This window comes from Rana temporaria, chromosome 5, assembly GCF_905171775.1.
Source record: "Rana temporaria chromosome 5, aRanTem1.1, whole genome shotgun sequence".
Classification (NCBI taxonomy): domain Eukaryota; kingdom Metazoa; phylum Chordata; class Amphibia; order Anura; family Ranidae; genus Rana; species Rana temporaria.
Genome location: NC_053493.1, coordinates 289,598,184 through 289,623,948, shown reverse-complemented (window position 1 = coordinate 289,623,948; position 25,765 = coordinate 289,598,184). Strand labels below are relative to the sequence as shown.

Below are 25,765 nucleotides of genomic sequence, written 5' to 3'. Positions count from 1 at the left end.
ATCACTGAAATTTGCTCAGTTGCAGAATTGTCGCTGTCATTACTTTTATTTTTTTATGACGAATTTCCCCGCAAATCGCTATCGCACAATTCTGCAAGTGATTATAATTTATTATCGCTGTTTTCTAGCTGCTCTAAAACCATTTTTGACATAAAGGGACACTTTTGGTTGCTATGGACAATCTACAGTTTGCAGGCAGAAAGAACAGTTATTATTATATAAAAGAACATGTAGGGCACTGGGCAGACCACTAGGGACAAGGGGTGTGTGTATTTTTTACACACAGTACTGTAATCTATAAGATTACAGTATAATGTATGTAAGGTGTTTGTTTACCTTTTTGAATTTAGCGCCGTTCTCCGCCCCCGTGCGTCGTAACGTCTCAGGGAATGGAGATCGGCGGCACACAGAGGCACTGTGTGAATCAAGCGAGCACCCGCTCGCTCACACAGCGCGGTGGCATCACTGGATCCAGGGACAAGGTAAGTAAACCATGCCTGTGGATTCAGCGAGGCGAGCCCGAGTCTGACTCGGGGTTACCGATCACAGCACAAAAATGTAACTCCGAGTCAGACTCGGGAATACCGCCAGGGCGGTTAAACAGCCAGAAAACCCAAAACAGGTATTTAAATTTTTAGCAGAAAACAAAAATAAAAGCATTTCTGAGTTATTATTGCTAAGTAAAAGTAGTTTTTGGAAAATACAGTCTCATGGTATAATTTTAAAGTACATTTCTACAGCACAAGAACATTTCCCAAATGATTGCTAAGGAAATAGGATAACCTACTTAAAATATAACTAAAGGCAAAACGTTTACTTTAGCTAACTGTGTGTAGTTAATGCTACCAAGGTCTATAAGACCCCTTTCACACTGGGAGTTTTTCAGGCGCTTTTGGGCTAAAAATAGCACCTGTAAAGTGCCTGAAAAATGCCTCCCCTGCAGCCCCAGTGGGAAAGCCAATGTGCTTTCACACTGGGGTGGTGCGCTTGGAGGGCGTTAGAAAAAGTCCTGCAAGCAACATCTTTTGGGCAGTGAAGGGCTCCTCCACAGCTCCTATCTATTGAAATCAATGGGCAGCGCTGCCCAAGCGCCTGAAAAGAGCTTTGGCAGTGGTGTCCAAAAATCGCCGCTATTACAATACTACAATTACTAATACCAGCAGACTGCCCTTACAGCATACACAAAGGCCACATTATTCTATAATGGAAATAGTTTAAAAAAATAGTGAAGATCAAGGCCCAATTCCACTTTCTCGGGGCGCTATGGGCTAAAAGGTATTTGTAACAGAACAATAATGATTGAATGTTACCATTTATCATTCAATACAATTTGTCAGCAGCCGCTTAAAATACAAAAACATCAACATTTATAGTAAATTCTAATAAGCAAGTCGATTCTTATCAATTACTAAAGCAGCGCTAGTTGTCACTATAGACTGTGACCCCTCTTTTCTATGAACTTGCATAAAAGAAAATGTTCTCCAGATGTAAGAGTGTAAGCAAGAGTCCAGTGAAGAAAGTGCTCTTAAAGGAATGGTGAGTTCTCTGCTGCAGGTGACATCAAACGTGCACACTCCACCCTTCAGACATCTCTCGTTTCAATCTCCCTTGATTGACATGAGAGAAGTCTGAAGGGTGGAGGGTGGAGTGTGCACGTTTGATGTCACCTGCAGCAGAGAGCTCACCATTCCTTTAAGAGCACTTTCTTCACTGGACTCTTGATTACACTCTTACATCTGGAGAACATTTTCTTTATGCATGTTCATAGAAAAGAGGGGTCACAGTCTATAGTGACAACTAGCGGTTCTTTAGTAATTGATTAGAATCTATTTGCTTATTAGAATTTACTAGAAATTTTAATGGAAATAGTTTGTTTAGACCAACTTGGCCCAAATGAACTATTTAATTAGAAATTAAACCAGGACATCTACTTTAGGAATGAATTACTACAGATTACAAGCAGCGAGAGAGGTCAGGAATAATTTTTTAAAGCTCTTGTACTGCTTATTAACCACTTGATGCCCACGCTATAGCCAAAAGCTGGCTACAGTGCAGGCTTAAAATGGCAGGAGGGTGTACATGGACATCCTCCTGTTCTCGCACACGTGGCACGCTTTGTAATCGCAGAGTCCTTGCAGTGTGAAGACAAGAAGAAAACCGGACATCGGTCCCCTTAGTGCCCACCACTGCTTATAATCCACGCCCACCAGTGCCATCTATCTGTGCCCATCAGTACTGCTAATCAGTGCCCACGAGTGCCACCTATCAGTGCCCATCAGTGCTGTCAATCAGTGCCCATCAGTGCCTCATCATCAGTGTCACTCATCATTGCTGCCTATCAGTGCCCACCAGTGCCTATCAGTGCCCATCAGTGCCCCCAATCAGTGCCCATCAGCGCCGCCTATCAGTGCCACCTATCTGTGCTACCTCCCCGTGCTGCTTATTAGTGCCCATCAGTGGCACCCATCAGTGCAGCCTCATCAGTGCCTCTTGATTAGTGCCCATCAGTGCTGCCTCCTGATCAGTGCCCACCAGTGATGCCTCATCAGTCCCCATCAGTGCCACCTCATCAGTGCCCATCAGTAAAGGAGAAAAATTACCTGTTTTCAAAATGTTATAACAAAATATGTTTTATAACAATATATGTTTTATTTTATTTTTTAATTTTCAGCTTTTTTTGTTTGTTTATCAATTCAAAATGCTACAGCGATGAAAGCTGAAAATTGGCCTAGTCAAGAAGGGGGTAAAAATGCGCAGTAAGCAAGTGGTTAAGAACATGTGCATAATTTATTGTCCATAGTCTGGGTACTGACTAACTATTGAATCCTATTTTCCATTATTTTGCATTTTTGTCAAGGAATTAATATTTTAACTCCATCCTATAATTGCTCTGTTTCCTGCTGCCTTTAACTACTTCTGTGGCAGGGCAGCCGGCTGCACAAAACAAAGTACCTGTAGGTTGTTCACGACTTTCAGGTCTGGGACGTGTGCACGTGATTGGACACAGCAGGAGCCAACCAGCAGGTCCAGTGGCCGTGATGGCCGCCGGCCACCCAGCGATCGTTTGAGGAATGACAGAACAAGGCAGACCATCGTTCTGTCAGACAGGGAGAGAGAGATCTTGTGATCTTGTGTTCCTGCTAATCAGGAACGCAGATGTCTCTCTTCCTGCAGTCATTACATTCCCCACACAGTAAGAAAGCACACCCAGGGAACACACTTAACCCTTTGATCGCCCCTAATGTTAACCCCTTCCCTGTCAGTGTAATTTATACAGTAACAGTGCATTTGATCACTGTATTGGTGTTACTGGTCCCCAAAAAATGTCACTTAGTGTCCGATTTGTCTTCCGCAATGTCGCAGTCCCGCTAAAAACCACTCATCGCTGCTATTACTAGTAAAAATAAAAATGCTATAAATCTATCCCATAGTTTGTAGATGCGATAACTTTTGCGCAAACCAATAAATATATGCTAACTGGATTCTTTTTTTTCCAAAAACATGTAGCAGAATACAAATTGGCCTAAATTGTTGAAGAAATTAGATTTTTTACATATTTTTTATTGGGTATGTTTTATAGCAAAAAGTTAAAAAAAAAATATATTTTTTTTATTTTCACATTTTTTTTTATAGCGCAACAAATAAAAACTGCAGAGGTGATCCAATACCACCAAAAGAAATCTCTATTTTAGGAAAAAAGAACATCAATTTTGTTTGGGTAAAACATCACATGACTGCGCAATCGTCTGTTTCTATAAGTTGGACCAAAAAATATAGATTGCAAAATTTAAAAAAATATGTATTAAAATGTATTAAAAGAAAAGCAATAAAGCTGCACAGACACCAAGCCAAATGGTATGTAACAAAGTCTCTGCAGGTACATCACGACTTAGCTGGTATATATTCTGGACTCTGGAGCCTAAATTCTATAAACAACCACAATTGTTAGTAAGTTCTGTGTAGTATGTTCTCACAAATTGAGGGCACATAAAAAATTCTGTGAGCATACAATGTGCTTCTTCTTTAAGTTTCAATGTGCAATTGTTTGACCATGTCCTTTTGTAAATCAAGCTCAAAGCCTGGGGTAAATTGAGCTAATCTATATTTTAAAACAGTTAGTGATTTGAAAATGTAATTTTCGACTGTAAAAAAAAATAAAAAAAAATAATGAACAGGATTGAAAATATAGCATGTGTTAGCTTTTGTGATCTGACCCACAAGGATTTTGATATCATTTTAAAAATACAGCATGGTATAATAATAAAGAGAAAAAAAATTGATGCTTACCGATAATATATTTTTCATTGTTATAACAAAGACATTGTATGCGATTAGCCAGTCCCAGTAGCGCAAAATGCTCCGTATGGGTTTAAGGAGTAAATCTCCTCCAAACAAGAGGAAGTAGAAACATGCCACTAAATAGCCCATGCAGAATATACTGATTCGGGTTGTTCCCGTAATGAATATAATGGTGAGAACAAACCAGAAGAGATAACTGAACATGATCACTTTGGTCATATCCAAATAGGATCTGTAAAGAAGGAACAAGGCAATTTTTTTTTTTTAAAACCATGTATTATAATTCATAAATGTAACTTTACTGGATCAAAGTAGTGTTGGTATTGTGTGTGCTTAGCGATACTTTCATACACCCTGTAATAGGGTACCATTATTTAGAGCATATGATTATTGATTTCTACCTAATTGTGAAAATAGCATACTTTACTGTATCTACAAGTGTAGGTTCCCCAACTTTATTCTTAACCACTTTCACTATCTACCTCCCTTATTGAGCTGACATTACAGTGCCTCTGCTGCACTGAAATCCAAAGACATCTCATCAGTCCTGCCCAGGTTACCTCTGAACTACAGAACTCTTCCCATCTGTGTTACAGAGATGAGGAGAGGGGGGATGTTCAACCGTTCCAATCAAGACCCAGCAGGCTAGTGTGACAGCAATGCTCCTTCACTCCTGTACAGAAAATGTTGCTTGGAGGATCACCAAATAAGAAAGCCTAAAAAATTAAAACTAACACTGCCACAACACCTAAGGACTGGTAACCTGGAATCCTAGGTTTAGATACTCTTTAATCATCTTTTTACCCAACTTTAATGTCTTTGGGTTATCTATTGTAACTTCTCCTAATGCATAATTATTCAAGCGTTAAACATAAATGCCACATTTTATTTATCATGTTTTTACACAATTGCCAGTTGAACAAACCTATGTTCAATTCTCTGCCAATTGGATTGCCATACGTTTCTGTGCTGTGTTTCTCTTGGCTTTACCACTGTTTTTGCAGAGATTTTCAGCCGCTAGCGGGACGATTTTAGCCCCTGCTATCGGCCGGAAAAAGGGTAAAACCACCCGCAAAGCGCTGCTGTAACGACGCTTTGCCGGCGGTTCGGCCATGCTGCCCATTGACTTCAATGGACAGGAGCGGTGGAGGAGCAGTGTGCACGTCCTGTCAGCGCATCACCTCAGTGTGAAAGCACTCGGGCTTTCACACTGAGACTGCAGGGGAGCCGTTATTTAGGCGCTTTACAGGCGCTATTTTTAGCCCAAAAGGGCCTGAAAAATGCTGCAGTGTGAAAGGGGTCTAAGGAAGCATTCATCAGGATGTGTAGCTAAAGATTTACAAATCCTGGTGATGTACTTTACAACCTACAAATCTTTTTGTACCTAAACAAACTTGCTGCTCAAAATTGTTAGGCCTTGTACACATGACCGTTTTCCTCGACAGAATCCATCAAGAAACATGGTGGCAGAGCTTTTTTGCTGAGGAAAACGGTTGTGTTTATGTTTTGCATCGAGGAAACTGCCGAGGAAACTGTCGAGGAACTCGACGAGAAAAAAAGAGAACAGGTTCTCTTTTTCCTCAATGGTAGTCTCAATTTCCTCGTTGTGTTCCTCGTTGGGCTGGTTTTCGACGAGAAACACATTTGTGTGTATGCTAAGAAACCCGCGCATGCTCAGAATAAAGTATGAGACGGGAGCGCACCTTCGGTAAAAGTAGCGTTTGTAATGGAGATAGCACATTTGTCGCGCTGTAACAGACTGAAAAGTGCAAATTGTCTCTTGCCAAACTTTTACTTAACACGCAGTAACATGAGATAAGCAAAAGCAGCCCCAAGGGTTGTGCCAGTGGAATCGAACTTCCCCTTCCGTTGTATGTGTTGTACATCACCGCGTTTGAGAACAACGAGATTTGGTCTTGACAGTGTGTACGCAAAGAAAGCCTGTCAAGTTTCTCGACAAGCCTGACAAGGAACTCGTCGAGGAAAACGATATTTCATTTACGACGAGTTCCTCGGTCCTGTGTACGAGGCCTCACTGTGTCACCACTCCCACTGGACATGAAAATAGCATTTTTTCATCTGATGAATAACAAAAGGGTATCTTTAACGATAATTTTTGGCCGTCCTTTTTACTGTCTTTACTATTATTAACTAATACTGTGCAAGCAAACTGCTCTACTGTACATAAGTATACTTAAGAAAACATGGGAACGTGTACCAAGGCGCAATGGTTTGCTGTAGGATAAAACTCCAACTTAAAATCTTACAATTCCAAATAATTTTGTGAATGTATTACACAGCTGAATTTCACTGCCCATTTGCCAACAAAAAACCAGGATGTAAATCATAGTACCTGCAGTGGAGGAAATCAGGAACAGGATTATGTTGGCTAAAGGATGCAGCGTCAAGATTCATGCAGATTTCCACATTGTCCCCTGCCATAATTCGAACTGCTGCCTTATTTTCATCTTCAAACACTTGCCGTTGAAGAGATGCACAAAGCAACAGCATAAAATCATCTAGAAAAGAAGAGAAAAGATTGTAACAAGTCAGATTAAGGATAGTGTTCATGAAAATTTGAATTTAATATAAAACCCATAAAAAGACGCAGGCCATCATTGCTTACCCTGCCTTCTAAAAATGCTAATGTTCCTGCTAAAAAAAGACGGATTCAATGGTTTTATTACATTTATAATTATATTTCGAAGCAACCCCGCTACAAAATGAAAGCAGTATTAAATCCAAAAACAAAAATGTCATATATTGCAGCTCACCAATCATTAGATGTGGTGGTTGCATTACTTTTCTTTTCTGTATTCCCTTTATTTCACTTGGTGATCCATCCAGTTTGCATTCTGGATGAAATAGTAAAGCAAACACCCTTGGACAGCAGCATTGTCAGTCTGGGAGGAGGGTAGGGTTAGACTAACAGATTTAAATAGACTTCAATAGACTTGACTAACAAATTGAAGCTGAACTCCTGCTAACACTTTATAGGCAGCCACAGCAACAGTTGTTTTTCCATTGGGGATGATTTACACAAACAAATACAAGTCAACAATTGTAAGCACCCCTGTCAGTGTTAAATGGTTTGTCTCATCCCTCTAAACTGCTACTTTGTCCAGGAAGTTTAGTTTGTTAACGTAAGTTGAAAAATAACAGACTGACTGGTTGGATCACTAGGTTAAAATGAAGGAAAAATACAAAAAATTAAAACTAGGGCCAATTCAACACCCCAAACTCGTTGTGTTCTTCAAACTATTCCTCAAACCTTAAACCATTTTTGCAGTGTGGCAAGGGACATGATTTTGCTGAAAGAGGCCACTGCCTTCACGGAATACCACTTCCATGAAAGGGGTGTGCTTAGTCAGCAACAATAATTAGGTAGATGGTACTAGTCAAAGTAACATCCAGATGAATAGCAGGACCCAAGGTTTACCAGCAGAACATTGCCCAAAGCATCACATTGCTTTTCGCCAGTTTGCCTTCTGTGAATTCTGCATCCTGGTACCACCTCTTCCCCAGGTAAGAAATTAAGGCGCACCCAGCCATCCCCATATCATGTAAAAGAAAACGTGATTCACCAGACCAGGCCACCTTCTTCCATTGCTCTGTGGTCCAGTTCTGGTGCTCACATGTCCATTATAGGTGTTTTTGGTTGTGGGCACCCTGACTGATCTGCAGCTACATGGTCCTATATGCAACAAACTGCAATGTACTGTGTGTTCTGACACCTTTCTATCGGAACCAGCAGTTCACCAGTTTTCCTTTCTTGGTACACTTTTGGTAGGTCCTGACCACTGCAGACCAGGAACATCCCACAAGAGCTGAAATTGTGGAGTTGCTCTGACCCAGTTGCCTAGCCATTACAATTATGTCCTAGTCAAAGTTGCTCAAATTCTTTTGCATGCCCATTTCTGCTTTCAACACATGAAGTTCTGGAACAACACACTTTCTGCCTGATATATCCCACCAACTTTTAGGTGCCATTGTAAAGAGATAATCAACATTATTCACTTTACCTGTCAGTGATCATAATGTTATGGTTGATTATGATTATGATGATTATGGTTGATTATGGTTGATTAACCTCCCTGGCGGTATGATTATTTCAGATTTTAGGTGCTGAAAGCGGTACCATTATTTGCAAGGAAATTTGGCGTTTTATAATGTAGGCCTGTAATTTTTAGGAATAACTCACTTAACCCTCCTGGCGGTATCCCCGAGCGTGACTCGGGGATGATTTTTTCTACCAAAATCGGTAACCCCGAGTCACGCTCGGGGTAGATATGCAGAGCCTGCAGCGTGCGCTGGCTTACCTTCTCCTGGATCCAGCGATGTCACCACGCTGTGTGAGCGAGTGGGACCTCGCTCGATTCACACAGCGTCCTCCTGTGCCGCCGATCTCCGTTCCCTGCGACGTTACGACGCACGGGAGCGGAGATCGGCGCCAAATTCAAAAAAGTAAACAAACACTATACATACAGTATACTGTAATCTTATAGATTACAGTACTGTATGTAAAAAAAACACACACCCATTGTCCCTAGTGGTCTGCCCAGTGTCCTACATGTCATTTTATATAATAAAAACCTTTTTTTCTGCCTGCAAACTGTAGATTGTCCATAGCAACCAAAAGTGTCTTTTTATGTCAAAAATGGTTTTAGATCAGCTAGAAAACAGCGATAATAAATTATAATCACTTGCAGAATTGTGCGATAGCGATTTGCGGGGAAATTCGTCATAAAAAAAAAAAATTATGACAGCAACAATTCTGCAACTGAGCAAATTTCAGTGATTTTGAGTTGATTACATTATTGAATAATTTTTATTTTTATTATATTATTACTTGCTATAATTATTTATAATTATTTATTATATTATAATTTAAAATGTTGTTTTTAAAAAAATGTCATACCCGGGATGCCTATTAGATTCTTGTTTGGTCAGATTTAAGTGAGTTATTCTTAAAAATTACAGGCCTACAGTATAAAACACCAAATTTCCTTGCAAATAATTGTACCGCTTTCAGCATGTTTTTTCAGAAAGAATCATACCGCCAGGGAGGTTAAATCTGACCAAACAAGAGTCTAGTAGGCATCCCGGGTATGAATTAAAAAAAAAATCAAAAATTATAAATTATAATATAATAAATAATTATAACAAATAATAATATAATTCTAATAAAAATTATTCAATAATGTAATCAACTCAAAAACACTGAAATTTGCTCAGTTCCAGAATAGTCAATGTCATTACTTTTATTTTTTTATGACGAATTTCCCCACAAATCGCTATCGCACAATTCTGCAAGTGATTATAATTTATTATCGCTGTTTTCTAGCTGCTCTAAAACCATTTTTGACATAAAGGGACACTTTTGGTTGCTATGGACAATCTATAGTTTGCAGGCAGAAAGAACAGTTTTTATTATATAAAAGAACATGTAGGGCACTGGGCAGACCACTAGGGACAAGGGGGGTGTGTATTTTTTACATATAGTACTGTAATCTATAAGATTACAGTATAATGTATGTAAGGTGTTTGTTTACCTTTTTTAATTTGGCGTCGTTCTCTGCCCCGTTCGTCATAACGTCGCAGGGAACAGAGATCGGCGGCACACAGAGGCACTGTGTGAATCGAGCAAGAACACGCTCGCTCACACAGCGCGGTGGCATCGCTGGTTCCAGGGACAAGGTAAGTAAACCATGCCTGTGGATTCAGCGAGGCGAGCCCGAGTCTGACTCGGGGTTACCGATCGCAGCACAGAAATGTAACCCCGAGTCAGACTCGGGAATACCGCCACGGGGGTTAATATATACTGCTTATAACAACTATATTAAGTATAATTTTAGCCCTTTTAGCCCTTTACCCATTTTCTGCTCTACCAAAGACAAAAAATGTCAAATACATGGGTTCATTATATTCTAGAAATTCGTTCAGTGTCCCTTATTCAAACACGTTTTTTAATGTTTAAGATGTGTTAGTACTCATCCAAGTAGCTTCCTCAGTTCCCATGTTTCTTACACACATTGGAACCCTGGCAACTACTTGGATAAGTAGCAAAATGTCTTCAACATACAGAACGTGTCCAGTTGAAACTGAATAACTACTACTAAATATTCATACAATTATGTTAACTTCAGCAGAACAAAAATTCTATTATTATTATTAGTAGCAGTAGTAGTAGTATTTGCAGCTGCATGCTTCCCAAAAATCCTGACAGGCGTTCTAATAGATTTCTGAAATCATATTTAACAGTGGTGACCCAAGGATGTTTTCCAGGCCATTCAGCAATCTATAATGATTAAATACAAAGAGATCTGCTTTCCATGGTATTCACATGGCCAGGGGGTAAGGATATTGACTCATGAGACATTTGCTGTTTTGTTTCTTCAAACCACATTTCTTTGGACGTAGTAATCAAGTCCATGGCATTTCTTATGTCATGTTATCTTGCTTCACTGGATGAAGACAATTAAGCTATTTTTCCAAGAAGCACCAGAGACTAGATAATTAGGCATGGCCTATCAATTGTGCCCTCATATGACATTACTTGAATGCTCACAAGATGTCATCACATTAGGTCAACATGAGGCCTTGCTTTGATTTGAGCCCTTGTTATGAAATATAGTGAGTATTATGTAATTGTTGTCAGCATATGAATTCTGAGCAATTAAAGTATTAAACGTTGCTGAATTAAAGCAAGATTCCAGGCTTACAAAAATATGTTTTGACTATTTTTTGAATATCTTTAGTAAAGTTTAACTTCATTAAATCACAGGGTTAGAGAAAGGAGCCACAGAGTCCAATTGATGACTGGGAGCCTGACACTCCCAGGAGTATTGTGGATGTGTAATATGTTTGTTTAATTAAGCGCAGATCATAAAGACAACAGAGATCAGCACCCTGCGCAGCAGAAAAGCTAAGCAGTGACTATTTTCTCTGCAGGCTTTGATTCTGCAATTTGAACAATGAAACTTTAAAATAGGAGTTGGTTATATATGGGTTCATCATGTTATACCAGGTTCTGCCAGGTTTATTATTGAGTGGTCCCCACAGGGGGTTGAAATGCATAAGCATGCCAACACACATTTTTTTATCCTGGGTGCCGCTTTGCTTTTCTGCAAGGAGAGCATATGTAGTGCTGATGATAGATAGCCTGTCAGGCCCGTGGCCGCCATTACAAACACATGCCATGCTGGGTGTACAATCCTAGGTGCTAGGATAGGACACCTGTTATCCACTCACCTAGCCATAGCCTGTTGGGGAAACACCCTTTACAGCAATACAACTCGTTTTGGGTCTGAACTATTCCTCTTTTCTATGGAATACGAACATTCTTCCAACTGTGCTACCCAAAAATCTTTAACGTTGTGTTTTTCACTTTTTGTTACCCCTTTTGAGTCAGCGTCGGAGGACCAGGTGTTGTTCCCCACAGGCCTGGCAGGCTATCTATTATCAGCACTACATACACTCTCCTTGCAGTACTTTTTAGAGGATCTGAGGCCCTGATGAAGTGGGTTCTCCCATAAAAAACGCGTTGGCTAATCAACCGAATCCCAAGGCCAATATATATCTATATATGGATGCTCAATTTGTGAATATGTTTTTAAAACTAACCTGTTAATCTTTGTGATATTCAATAAAACTGTTATATTGTAAAATATTTTTTTTGTTTGTGTCTATTGCACCCCAGAACATACAATCAAAGTCCCATACTACTTTTTGGTTTCCATTAGGCCCCTTTCACACGTGCGGACCGTATGTCCGCTTTTTCATCCATCAGTTTGCGGATAAAAAAGGGACATACATTGTTCCCTATGTGATTTCGGGTGTCCGCTGACACCCGTAATCGTCCGCCTCCGCAAACATCCAATTTTTCAGACGGAAGAAAATCCTATTTTTTCTTACGTCTGCAGAGCGGATCGGATGAACACGGACATACGGTCCGTGTTCATCCGCTCCCCCAAAAGGGGAGAGTGGAGAAAAGACAGGGCGGTCCCTGCACAGTGTGCGGAGACCGCCCTGTCATCCCCGGCTCAAGAGGGATATACGGAGTGATCCCAGCTGAGCTTAAAGACATACGGAGGCGGATCATTACTGATCTGCCCCATGTGAAAGGGGCCTAACTGGCCCTAATAGAAAGTGAGAAAGTGATTAGCCACATTTTGGGAGATTTCATCTAACTTCCTACTGCATTTGTGGAACAGGAACTGAAGAGGATTTTCCCCAATGGTATATAAACAGCAAAAATTGCTATCCAGTCACTTTAATTGGTTTGTATTTTAATTATAGTCTTTTTGAAATCTCATGCTTATTGAAGACCATCCTGGCCACAGGGTTAGAAAGCTATCTGCATGATTTCACTCTAGAATGGACAGTGTTGCCCCCCGTTAAAAGAAATGAACAATACTACTGACAGGATCAAAAGATAAAAAGCAATGATCCGGGGGAATAATAAAAACAAAAACTTCAAAATGAATGCTAGTGTTAGGCATGGCAGAGACAAAAAGATAGTTAAAACAAGAACAGAGTAAGGGAACCGGGACGGTTATAGCTCTGGTTTCCCACTATCTGTCTAGGTTGTTTCTGGTTTGCTTTCAAGCTGATTCTCTATTAGAATGTACAGTTGATTCTTATATGTCTATGTATTTATGATTTATGCTGTGTTATTACTCTGTGACCTTGACTACAAGAAAATAAAAAAAAAGGTTAAATATGAAAAAAAGAAATGAACAATACTACTGACAGGATCAAAAGATAAAAAGCAATGATCCGGGGGAATAATAAAAACAAAAACTTCAAAATGAATGCTAGTGTTAGGCTGTAGAATATATGTAATTTTTTTATTTTGCCTATAGTTCCTCTGTAAGTGAGAAAACATATATTTTCCTTCATGAATTGAGAGTCTAAGCTTTTAGCATACATTCTTTTTCAAGCAACTATACTTACAGACAAGAAATGAAGAGTTTGGTCTCACAATAAAGTCGGGAAAGTAGAGCCATTTTATAATGTTGGAGTTAAATTTGGCTCCATAGTGTCTCCAAGGATAGTCTGCAAAAATTGAAAAAGCGGTATTAAGAAAAGCATACATCTGCACAAAGCTGGCAAACCAAAAATCTTAAGCACTATAATTTTTTTTTTCTTCAAAAGATGAAAGATGATATTTTACCTTTACATGGAGCAGGAGGAATGCCAATACATAAGAAATACTGGAGTGTAATCATACAAGCAAGAAAACAGCAATATCGGTGCCAGATTTCAGCAATTGCTTTTCTTCTTCGTTTAAACAGTATGGTTATTAGCCAAAGTGCATGGACCATGGCAAAAAAATCCATCCTTTGGCCAACTACATTAACAGACAGTAGGAAGCAGGTCTGCAAAGGGAGAAGAAAAAATATAGTCTGAAGCAGTTAAGATTACAATTTAGAGCATTATTACAGTCACTTGATTTTTTTGGCACCATATGTTTTAATGCTGTGCTAGTTAAACTAAAGCCTTACTTTGACATTGTTCCCAGACTGGATTCATTATGATATTCTCTTTTTTTGAACTGAGATTATTGGTTTTTCAGCAAAAAGGTTCACCTCACCAGATAAATGCACACAAAGGCTGTTTACGTAAAAAAGTGTATGTTCACTTTGGAAAGGTAATGATAGTCAACAAAGTAAACCTGTGTTTATTTGAAATACAAAATAATGTGTAAAAAACATTAAAAAAAAATCTAGCGCATAATTAGTTAATTGAAGCAAACACAACTTTGGCGTATTTACTAATGTTTCGTTCCAGGTGCCTAGTGAATATTCACTGTGAAATGAACAGTCTATAACCCTTTAGTAAATCAATCCCAGTATATTAAGTTAAAAAAATAATGAGCTTTTGCTTTACCCACAGCCTCCACTCATGTCTTACTCCTGTGTAACAGGTTAAAATGTAGAGCATTTATTAACCGGTTAAGAACCGGACTATTATGCAGGTTAAGGACCTTGCCCCTTTTTGCGATTCGGCACTGCGTCGCTTTAACTGACAATTGCGCGGTTGTGCGACCTGGCTTCCAAACAAGATTGGCGTCCTTTTTTTCCCACAAATAGAGCTTTCTTTTGGTGATATTTGATCACCTCTGCGGTTTTTATTTTTTGCGCTATAAACAAAAATAGAGCGTCAATTTTGAAAAAAATGCTATATTTTTAACTTTTTGCTATAATAAATATCCCCCAAAAAATGTAAAAAAAACGTTATTTTCCTTAGTTTAGGCCAAAACGTATTCTTCTACATATTTTTGGTAAAAAAAATTGCAATAAGCGTTTATCGATTGGTTTGCGCAACATTTTTAGCGTTTAGAAAATAGGGGATCGTTTTATGGCATTTTTATTAATATTTTTTTTTACTACTAATGGCGGCCCCCTTCCTTCTCTTTCTCCTACCTGATTCCTTTGGTTTGAAAGACACGGGGGCGACCTGAGGGGGGGGGGGAAGGGAGGGCGGGGAAGGGAAGGGAGGGTAGGGAAGGGGGGTGGGGTGGTAATGTTATTATATATATAGGCAGCAGGATAAAGTCACTCTGAATGTAGGTATTATGCATAAGTTATAATACTCTTGTTTGTTTGTAACATATCACATTTTGTAAAGAAAGAAAGAAATATAAAATAAAAAAAGTATTAAAGTTAAAAACTAAAAAAAAAAAAAAAAAAAAAATAATGGCGGCGATCAGTGATTTTTTTCATGACTGCTACATTATGGCGGACACATTAGACACTTTTGACACGTTTTTGGCACCATTGTCATTTTCACAGCGAAAAGTGCTATAAAAATGCACTGATTACTGTGAAAATGACACGGGCAGTGAAGAGGCGCTGTAGGGGTTAGGTGTGACCTAATATGTGTTTCTTACTGAAGGGGGCGTGGCTGGACGTGTGATGTCAGTGATCGTCATTCCCTATATCAGGGAACAGGCGATCACTGACACTGACACAGAGAAGAACAGGGAAGGTTTGTTTAAACTCACCTCTCCCCGTTCTTTAGTTCCTGTGACCCGATCGCATGACACCCGCGGCGATCAGGTCTGCATGTTTCGCGGCGGCGGTCACGGAGCTTCGGACCGGGTCACAATCGCGCCCATGGCTGGGCTCTTAAAGAGGACGTATATACAGTACACTTCCATGTGCCCAGCCGTGCCATTCTGTCAACGTATATCGTCGTGCGGCGGTCCTTAAGTGGTTAAGCAGTTGATATTTATTGATATTTATTTTTGTTATTTTCTTATTCATAGAACTTTAATATAACTTTGACTAGGCCATTCCTTAAACCTAAATTTAGTTGTTTTTTTAGACATTCAGAGGTACACTTGCTGTTGTGTTTAGGATCATTGTCCTGCTGCATAACCCAAGTGCGCTTGAGGTCACAAACGGATGGACGGACATTCTCCTTCAGGGTTTTCTAGTAGAATGCAAAATTCATGGTTCCATCAATTATGGCAAGTCCTGAAGCTGCACTAACACCGCCATGTTTGACTGTATGATGTTCTTTTTGTGAAATGCTGTGTTAGTTTTATTGCAGATGTAATGGGATGCACACTTTCCAAAAAGCTCAACTATTGTCTCATCAGTCCACAAACTATTTTCCCAAAAGTCTTGGGGATAAGTAAGATGTTTTTTGGCAAATATGAGACAAGCCTTTGTGTTCTTTTTAGTCAGCAGTGGCTTTCGCTTGGAATGCTCCCATGGATGCCATTTTTGCCCAGTCACTTTCTTATTGTTGAATCATGAACTCTGACCTTAACACCTTCACACCGACCGTAGGCAAATATGCGGCCTCAGATTGGAGGGGTTGTACCGGGGTGATGCATGTAGCTGTGCGCATCATCCTGGTACCATTTTTTAGAGCCGGCGATTGGCTTTTTTGGGATAACAACCAATCTCAACCAACCAATCCCAACCAATCAACCAATAAAAGCCACTCGGCTGTTATCCCAAGGAACGGGAATGTCCCCCCACCCTCGCCGCCTTACACGGCTCTCCCGTCCCACCGGGAGGCCCGAACGACCAGCCGGCATGTCCACCGGCTGGCCAGAGACCAGAATGAAGCCGTCATGACATCACTTCTGGTTTACTGAAGACTTAAATGGGGGCAAATTTAAAAAAAATCTGTATTGAAAACAGCCAAACTTGGCATTTTGAATGCTTTAAGTGCAAAGGAGGGATTTGGGGTCTTATAGACCCCAGATCCCTCAAATAAGACTACCTGTCACTGCCTATTACTGTCACAAGGGATGTTTACATTCTTTGTGACAGTGATAAAAATGATTAGAATTTTTTTAAAGAGACAGTGTAAAAAAAAAAAAAAATATGAAAAAAAAATACATTTAAAGCGCCCCGTCCCTCCGTGCTTGAGTAAAGAAGCGAATGCATATGTAAGTCGTGCCCGCATATGTAAACGGTGTTCAAACCACACATGTGAGGTATCACCACGATCATTAGAGTTAGGGCAATAATTGAAGTGCAAGACCTTCTTTGTAACTCTAAACTGGTAACCTGTAGACATTTTTTAATTGTTTCCTATGGAGGTTTTTAACTAAGTACCGTAGTTTGTTGCCATTCCACGAGTGTGCGCAATTTCAAAGCATGACATGTTAGATACCTATTTACTTTGCATAACATCATCTATGACATTATTCAAAAAATTGGGCTAACTTTACTGTGTTTTTTTTCAATTCATGAAAGTGTATTTTTTCCCCAAAAAATTGCATTTAAAAGAACGCTGCGCAAATACCGTGTGACATAAAACATTGCAACAATCACCATTTTATTCTCTAGGGTCTCTGCTAAAAAAAATATATAATGTTTGGGGTTTCTAAGTAATTCACTGGGGTCCCAAGGCTTTAGAAATGGCTTTATAACCCTTTCCAGACTCATACATGTCAATTACTTTGTTTCTCATCTGTTCTTGAATTTCTTTAGATGTGTTGCTATTTGAGATCCTTTAGCCTGCTTCACTTTGGCAGACAGCTTCTATTTAAGTGATTTCTTGACTCAACAGATCTGGCAGTAATCAGGCCTGGGTGTGGTAAGTGAAATTTAAAAAAATGTGGGTAATTTTAAAAAAATGTGGGTAATCACAGTCATTCATAATATAGTTTTACACTATAGTTGATCCTTTGTTTCCTCTCTGGTTATACCGTATGAGTGTATAAGGAACACTTGACCTTTGTTTGAGGCTGCCAGCCCTGATTGGTTTTACTACACTGAGCTATCCAACGGATGGAGGGATCATCTCCCATTCTGGCCAGGCGTAAGAGACGTGGATATTCCATCTCATTAGGGGAGATACACCACAAGCCTTGGCGACTCATTGGGAGTATGCCTTTCTGAGTCCATACGTTCCGGTAAGCCTTCTCAAAGTTGATGGTGGGCACATGGACGTATATATACGTCCTGTTTAAGAGCCCAGCCATGGGTCGTGAGCGCACCGCCATCGGCGCGGTCGCGATCCGGTCCAAAGCTCCGTGACCACGCCCTCGGGACCCGCAGACCCGATCGCCGCAGGTGTCCCGCGATCGGGTCACAGGAGCTAAAGAACGGGGAGAAGTGAGTGTAAACACACCTTCCCTGTTCTTCTCTGTGACAGTGTCAGTGATCGTCACACGTCCAGCCCCGCCCCCCTACAGTAAGAGACACACGCAAGGTCACACTTAACCCCTACAGCACCCTCTGGTGGTTAACCCCTTCACTGCCGTTGTCATTTTCACAGTAATCAGTGCATTTTTATAGCACTTTTCGTTGTGAAAATGACAATGGTCCCAAAAATGTGTCAAAAGTGTCCGATGTGTCCGCCATAATGTCGCAGTCACAGAAAAAAACGCTGATCGCCGCGATTAGTGGTGAAAAAACTTTATTGATAAAAATGCCATAAACTATACCCTATTTTGTAAACGCTATAAATTTTGCGCAAACCAATCGATAAATGCTGATTGCGATTTTTTTTACCAAAAATATGTAGAAGAATACGTATCGGCCTAATCTTGGGGATATTTATTATAGCAAAAAGTTAAAAATATTGTTTTTTTTTCAAAATTGACACTCTATTATTGTTTATAACGCAAAAAATAAAAACTGCAGAGGTGATCAAACATTACCAATAGAAAGCCAATTTTGTTTGGGAGTCACGTCGCACGATCGCGCAATTGTCAGTAAAAGCGACGCAGTGCCGAATCACATAAAGGGGCAAGGTCCTTCACTTGCATAATGGTCCGGGTCTTAACCGGTTAAATGAATTAGGTCCTTTTAGTGACCATGCCCTGTAAAACAAAGTGAAAAGGGGCAAATGTGTTTAGAACTTTTACAAATAATTTACAAATCTTACCTCCATCCCAAACTTATAGAAAAAGTAATTTATGAAATACTTGGCACAATTAATTATTCCATCATCCAGATGGTGCCTTGTTATATCGTGAAAAATAGTTTTTGTGACTGGTGCAGTCAGCTTGTTTCGACACCTGTAATACTCTTGATGTCTGTATATAGTTACTTCAAAGGCCAATATAAATAACATCAGTAAATTATTCTGTAGGGAAAAAAAAATGAAACACAATTTTTTATTCAGTAATTTACATTCTTATGTATGTTTCCAAGGCTGGATTTAATACTATTGAATGCTACATTATGCATATATAGTTTTTTTGACTAAAAATGGTTAAACTAAATTCTTAAAATGCAGCCTAAAGAAATGCAATTTTCCAGTAAAAAGTATATCACATATACTATGAATTTATTATACACTCTAAATACAGGTATATTTTAAATGGAAAATAATAATTACCCGTAAATAGACAAGAAGTAGATTTGACTTTGTTAATCCAACCCAACCGGATGGATCAATTGGACCACTGTACAGAAGTGAGAGCTGAAGTTCGGTCTTGTTAACAATATTTGTCTGATTGTCTAAAGGCTAAAATAGAAAGGTAAATTAATGTGCTTACTATATTTTACTAAAATAATGAACCACAATATTTCGTCAATGTATTGACACATTCTCAGTTTTTCAAATCTACTTTTCTAATGTTATCTTGCTTAGTAAGAGAAGACAAAAGCATATTTTACATAATTTAGGCCGTATAAACGATGGTTCTTCTGGCATTTTTTGGTGGACGTGTGATGGCCACTTAGCGTGCACCACATAAACAACACAATGGGGGTTATTTACTAAAGCTGGAGAGTGCTTTATTGAACAAGTTGAAATTACAATTTGATTGGCTGTCACCTTATTGTGAGTGTCCCAGCTTTAGTAATTCCCTATGTTTAAGAGGATTTGCAATATGTTCAATATGCACCTAATAATTGGTCTCTGAGGCACCTCTGTTTATTAGAGGCACTGTCCACTTAGTTGCACGTACAAGTATATAGGGAACTGCACCATGTATAGTTTATCTGACCCTTTATACATATTTTATTATGTATTTTTGCTGGTAAATTTGTTTACCTTTATAATCTGCATTCAGATTAAATATATTTATTGCCATTAAAGAGCTTTAACTTTAACTTACTTAGATATAATAAAACTCACCTTTTCGCAGTTGCTAGAGAAGGTCTTTGGATCTATAGTTGAAAGCTGATACAACATTTTACATACAATGATGACACACGTCCAAACAGTACAAACACTGGATGCTAATGGCCGAAACTGGGAATAGGGCAAGGCAAAGGCCCAAGCAGCTAAAAATACATAATTGAGAAGGGAAACCTAAATTGAAAAAAACAATAGTAGAATGAGCTATGAATTCAGTTCATATCTTTTTTAAAGGCATTTATGTATGCATTTTATATTTAAATAACAGAAACCAAACTGCAGACTTGCAGATGTGCTAACAATAATATTAAACAAATGATACACACATACGCCATTCACTATACCATACACCCATGCAGGACCATGTTTACCAACATGGGGATGCACAGGTGTTCCATGCATCCCTGTGCAGGCAGTCCCATTGATGTCAATTGGGACACAGCTACTGCTCCCAATATGACACATATGGGTGCGGGTGCTTGTCCCCCAATGCAAGCAGTGTGAATTCAGGGACACACACATGTACAATGGATATAAAAAGTCTATAAAAAGTATACCCCTTTAATGTGACCTATAAACTGTACAACTAAATTGAAAAACAAACTGAAATCTTGGGAGGTTTCATAAATGTGGTTGCATAAGTGTGCTGCACACCTCTTATAACTGGGGATGTAGCTGTGTTCAGAATTAGGCAATCAAATTTAAACTCATGTTAAATAGCAGTCAGTACACACCTATCATCATTTAAAGTGCCTCTGATTGACCCCAAATAAAGTTCAGCTGTTCTAGTAGGTCTTTCCTGACACTTTCTCATCCTACAGTAAAAGCCATGGTCAGCAGAGAGCTTCCAAAGCATCAGAGGGATCTCATTGTTAAAGGGTGTCAGTCAGGAGAAGGGTACAAAATAATTTCCAAGGCATTAGATATACCATGGAACACATTATAAAGTGGAGAAAATATTGCAAAACAGTGACATTACCAAGAACTTTGATGTCCCTCCAAAATTGATGAAAAGAGGAGAACAAAACTGGTCAGGGAGGCTGACAAGAGGCCTACAGCAACAATGAAGGAGCTGCAGGAATATCTGGCAAATAGTGGCTGGGTGGTACATGTGACAACAATCTCCCATATTCTTCATATGTCTAAGCTATGGGGTAGAGTGGCAAAACATAAGCCTTTTCTTACAAAGAAAAACATCCAAGCAATAACACATCTGAAGTCTCCCAAAAGCATGTGGGAAAATATGTTATTGATGAAACCAAGGTTGACCTTTTTGGCCATGATTCCAAAAGATATGTTTGGTGCAAAAACAACACTGCACATCACCAAAAGAACACCATACCCACTGTGAAGCATGGTGGTGGCAGCATCATGCTTTGGACTGTTTTTCTTCAGCTGGAACAGGGGCCTTAGTGAAGGTAGAGGGAATTATGAACAGTTTCAAATATCAGTCAATATTGACACAAAACCTTCAGGCTACTGCTAGAAAGCTGAGCATGAAAATAAACTTCATCTTTCGGCATAACAACAACCCAAAGCATACATCTAAATCAAAAAGAAATGGCTTCACCAGAAGAAGATTAACGTTTTGGAATGGCCCAAGAGCCCAGACCTGAATCCAAATAAAAATATGTGGGGGGATCTGAAGAGATCTGAAGAGGGCTGTGCACAGGAGATGCCCTCCCAATCTGACAGATTTGGGGTGTTTTTGCAAAGAGGAGTGGGCAAATATCACCATAGACTCATACCCAAAAAGATTGAGTGCTGTACTAAAATCAAAAGGTTCTTCAACAAAGTATTATGCCGCGTACACACGATAATTTGTTGGCATGAAAAAATGTAGTTTTTCAAAAACGTAATTTAAAATGATCGTGTGTGGGCTACACATAATTTTTCAGGTTATGAAAAACTACATTTTTTTTTTCAAACATGCTGCCTTTTTTTTTACGTTGTTTTAAACGATGTTGTTTTTCGGGGTTGTAAAAAATGATTGTGTGTGGGCTAAAACTACGTAAAAAACCTGCGCATGCTCAGAAGCAAGCTATGAGACGGGAGCGCTCATTCTGGTAAAACTACCGTTCATAATGGAGTAAGCACATTCATCACTCTGTAACAGACAGAAAGGCGCAAATCGTCTTTTACTAACACGGAATCAGCTAAAGCAGCCAAAAGGCAAATGGAACTTCCCCTTTATAGTGCCGTCGTACGTGTTGTCTGTCACCGTGCTTTGCTAGATAAGTTTTTTAAAACGATGGTGTGTAGGCAACATCGTTTTAATGATGAAGTTGGGAAAACGTTTTTTTTTGGACATGCGGAAAAACAAAGTTTTTTTTCATGCTGAAAAATGATCGTGTGTACGCGGCATGAGTTTAGGGGTGTTTCCCCTTTGCAACCATATTATTTTTATTTTTTATTTTTACTTCCCTCTACCTAAAATATTTCAGTTTGTTGCTCAAATGAGTTGTACAGTTGATATCCACTGTATAGCAGGGCTTAAGGCACATGATCGGACTTCAAAAATGATCAGTTTTTTCAGAAAATCCGACCGTATGTTCGCTGCATCGGAAAAACGTTTTCGGTTTTCATCGGACATATATTCGCTCTGCAAACTTTCCGGCAACAAAAGTCCGATGGAGCAAAGTCTGATCGTGTGTACAGAAATCCATCGGACTTAAGTCCAAAGTACAAACACGCATTCTCAGAACCAATGCAAAAGATCAACCAGCAATAGCAGAAGTTGCCCAAAGGGTGGCACTTAAGAGCAGAAAAAACACGTAATACGTCAATTACGTCACTACGTTCATGTTTGTTGGCTGAAAAAGTCCTGCCGTGTGTATGCATACCAAGTTCACGGCCAACGCCCTTCGAACAAAAATCCACGGAAAAGTTTGTTTGAAGTCTGATCGTGTGTATGAGGCTTAAGAGTGTTGAAAGAAAGTATTTCATGTTTATATTGGGTTTGTTCTGAATGACACAGCTGTTTAATATTTAATTGTACATATATTTCAGTGCAGTCGTTGATGCAAAGGTAATGAGTCAGTCGACTGTGAATTTAAACATTCTTAGGACTTACAAAGAGCAAAAGAAAAAAAAGGAAAAAAGAAAAACATAAATAAAAAAAAAACATTTGGCCTTTTTTTCTGCCATTATCTTTCAGTGCTTCTCTGACATATATGTAAAGTAAACACAAAAAGTATTTGATTTGTTTAACACTTGCTAATCAAACAGAATGACATACCTCTCTTACAGTCACCCATATGATGTACGAAGAAACTATTTTTATTATGTGAAGTTCCAGGACCCACCAAGCAAAGACTTGCATTTTATGGAAATATTCCAAAAACTTTAGGAAAAGAACTGTTAAACGGTCGATAACCAAGTGCCATTTATTTCTGGAATCTGTTAAAAAAGAGAACAGACTGTCACTCTGCAGTAGATCTAGCCTGCCACCAATCACCCTATACATAAGATGGAAGTAGTCAACCAATTAAAATTCGGAATAGTCAGACACTAGTCAACTAGTGTTCTAGATGCATCTATTAATGTGCGTTGTATCACTGCATCTGTCAATGTACATTATTTGCCAATATATATATACCTGATCGGGGCTTTTTTTCTCAGAAAACAGGCGCAGGAACTCAACCACGAGCCACTCCCTCCACACACACACCCTCCAAACTGCATCAAATAGTGGGTGTGGTCAAATTTCATTAACAGTGGGAGGGTCTTAAAGGGGAAAGGGGCATTAAATACCAGTAGTGCATTACGTGCAGAGTTGGGGGGGGGGGGTAACACAGAGTATAGAGTTCAAGGTTGCGCATACAAAGTGCAGATTTCAGGGGTGCGCTACACACAGAGTGAATGATTTTGCCTTCTTCCACAGCTGCTAACCTCTGCATTCCCTATCCACATCTCACTTTCACCCCTCTTCAGCTGTGACCTCTGCATGCAACCCCTCTACTGCCCCCATATTCTCCCCCCTTCCTTAAAAGCTCTACCGTCTTCCACCTTACTTTTGTTGCTGTATTAAGTTGAAGCACTCAGCCGGCTCTAGTACCTCCCCACACACTGTAGGTGGCTCCGCCTCTCCCCAATCCTGTACTTAGTGGGAGCCATTCAGGAGATCAGATCTATGGGAGCTGTTGAGAGTCAAGTTGTCACTTGTAAACACAGAAGCCGGACTTCTGTGTTTACAAGTGATAGTGGTGAGCAGGGAGCAGAGGGCCTGAGCCTGAGGTGGTGAAACTGAGTTTCACCAAGTTCCAGCTGCAAAAAAAGCCCCGTACCTGATGCCACATTTGCAATACAGAACTTATGCTAGGGAACCAAACAACAGGTTCCTTCACATTTACCAAAACCAAAAGTATGCTGGTTTATGAGCACCTTTAAAGGAGCAGTATGGGATATGGAAAAAAAAACCTTAATACACACCTCCATGCTGTAGCATTAGTGTCAAGATGCACCAGCAATGATACCAAGAACTGAGCAATCATATGACTGCTGATCGCTCAGTTTTTTTTCTGACTGTCAGCCACTGCTCTCTGCTCTACTTCTCCAGTGCTCACTGGCATGCCATTCTGGGGAGGGGTAGGAGTGTCTGGCTCCAGCTCAGCCATTCCCTTTAAAGATGGAGCCAGCTGTCAGTCAGGTGGTGGGGTGAATGGCAACAATATTGGTGGGATCCTCCCAGAGCCTGGCATGGCCCTGTCCCCTGACTCCGGAACACAGAAGAAAGAAAGTGTACTACTGTGACTTTGGCTAAACTTCTTTTTAAATTGCCCTGTTTGACAATGTATTTAGTTGGCAATCAACAGTAAAACAACATTGAGCTTTACATTTTTGTGAGTGGAATGTGTTAGAGAGAGCAGTCCAGTATGGTTGTACATGGACAAGTAGCACATTAAAGTGTGCAGTGGGATCACACGTCAAAGTGGGGCTGCCATCATTTCCTTGCCACAGATATTAACATGCATGTCTGGGTGATACCAGCATGTATGAAATGGAATATTCATCTATCAAATTTCATATAACCTGATGACACAAATGTCTATGTTAACTTTAAGGATTATTGAAGATAAAACAAACAACAGTTCAAAACAAGATCTCTATTAATATTATATAAAAATAATCCAATGTAAGATCCATAGTTGATTGACAAAAACATAAAATGTGGTGTATACCTGTTGTTGTTTCCTCCTCTTCTTCAGATTCTTCTGTCTCTGGCTCCTCCTCCTCAGTATCTCCTCCTCCTTCTCCTCGCCCTTTATTATCTTCTTTCTCCCACTCATCCCCTGAATCCTGATCATGTGTTTTCTGTTGTGCGTATATGTCCACCTGTTTCTCTTCCTTGTCTAGCATTTCAGACTCTGTATTTAAGTTCATCATGGTTATATCAGGCAAACTTCCCTCTGGGTGTACCAATCTGTTGGTTAAATACATAAATCAGACGCCTGTTGTACACCCACACAGAGAAATAATGTTATTCAAATAAAATAAAATAAATACTTTAATTATTTCAGCATATGTGACGGCATTCAAAGTATGTTATGGAAAAACAAGGAAAACTATGGCCCAAGAGGGCATGTTTTTCACAAGTGACTTGAGGTAGTATCGACACTTAAACTTGATATTTTCCCCACAGGAGAAAATAGTCAATGTTTAAGAGGTAGAAGCATGAAATGTCTGCATAGCATAAAGAACATTTCATGGCTTCATGGCACTTACTCATTTTGGTGAATTGGGATTTTTTGCTTGATGCTGCTCAAGAGTAATTAAAACAGAAAGAGAAAAGGAATATGAGAGTTGAAGAAGTAAAGTGATGGTTTTATAAAGTGTAGGGCATGCAGCATTACAGCTTTAAAAGAAGGTTCCTCATTGGAACAATATACTGAAGCATGCATTT

At 39.5% G+C, this 25,765-nt stretch overlaps 1 protein-coding gene across 7 annotated transcripts in view; it reads right to left on the bottom strand.

Annotated features, from left to right (window-relative positions):
- The window catches only part of PIEZO2 (piezo type mechanosensitive ion channel component 2), a 432,615-nt gene that overhangs the window by 87,664 nt on the left and 319,186 nt on the right, over positions 1-25,765 (bottom strand). For 6 of the 7 annotated variants that reach the window (XM_040353951.1, XM_040353950.1, XM_040353953.1 and 3 more), the window contains 9 exons: positions 25,044-25,285; positions 23,102-23,262; positions 19,861-20,037; positions 19,117-19,245; positions 18,661-18,861; positions 13,475-13,679; positions 13,255-13,356; positions 6,653-6,818; positions 4,288-4,531 (listed from right to left, as the gene is read on the bottom strand). In XM_040353951.1, coding sequence (XP_040209885.1) covers positions 4,288-4,531; positions 6,653-6,818; positions 13,255-13,356; positions 13,475-13,679; positions 18,661-18,861; positions 19,117-19,245; positions 19,861-20,037; positions 23,102-23,262; positions 25,044-25,285 — 1,627 coding nt within the window. Of the gene's footprint in view, positions 1-4,287; positions 4,532-6,652; positions 6,819-13,254; positions 13,357-13,474; positions 13,680-18,660; positions 18,862-19,116; positions 19,246-19,860; positions 20,038-23,101; positions 23,263-25,043; positions 25,286-25,587; positions 25,621-25,765 lie in introns of all 7 variants that reach the window. The other variant, XM_040353956.1, reaches the window with a different exon arrangement.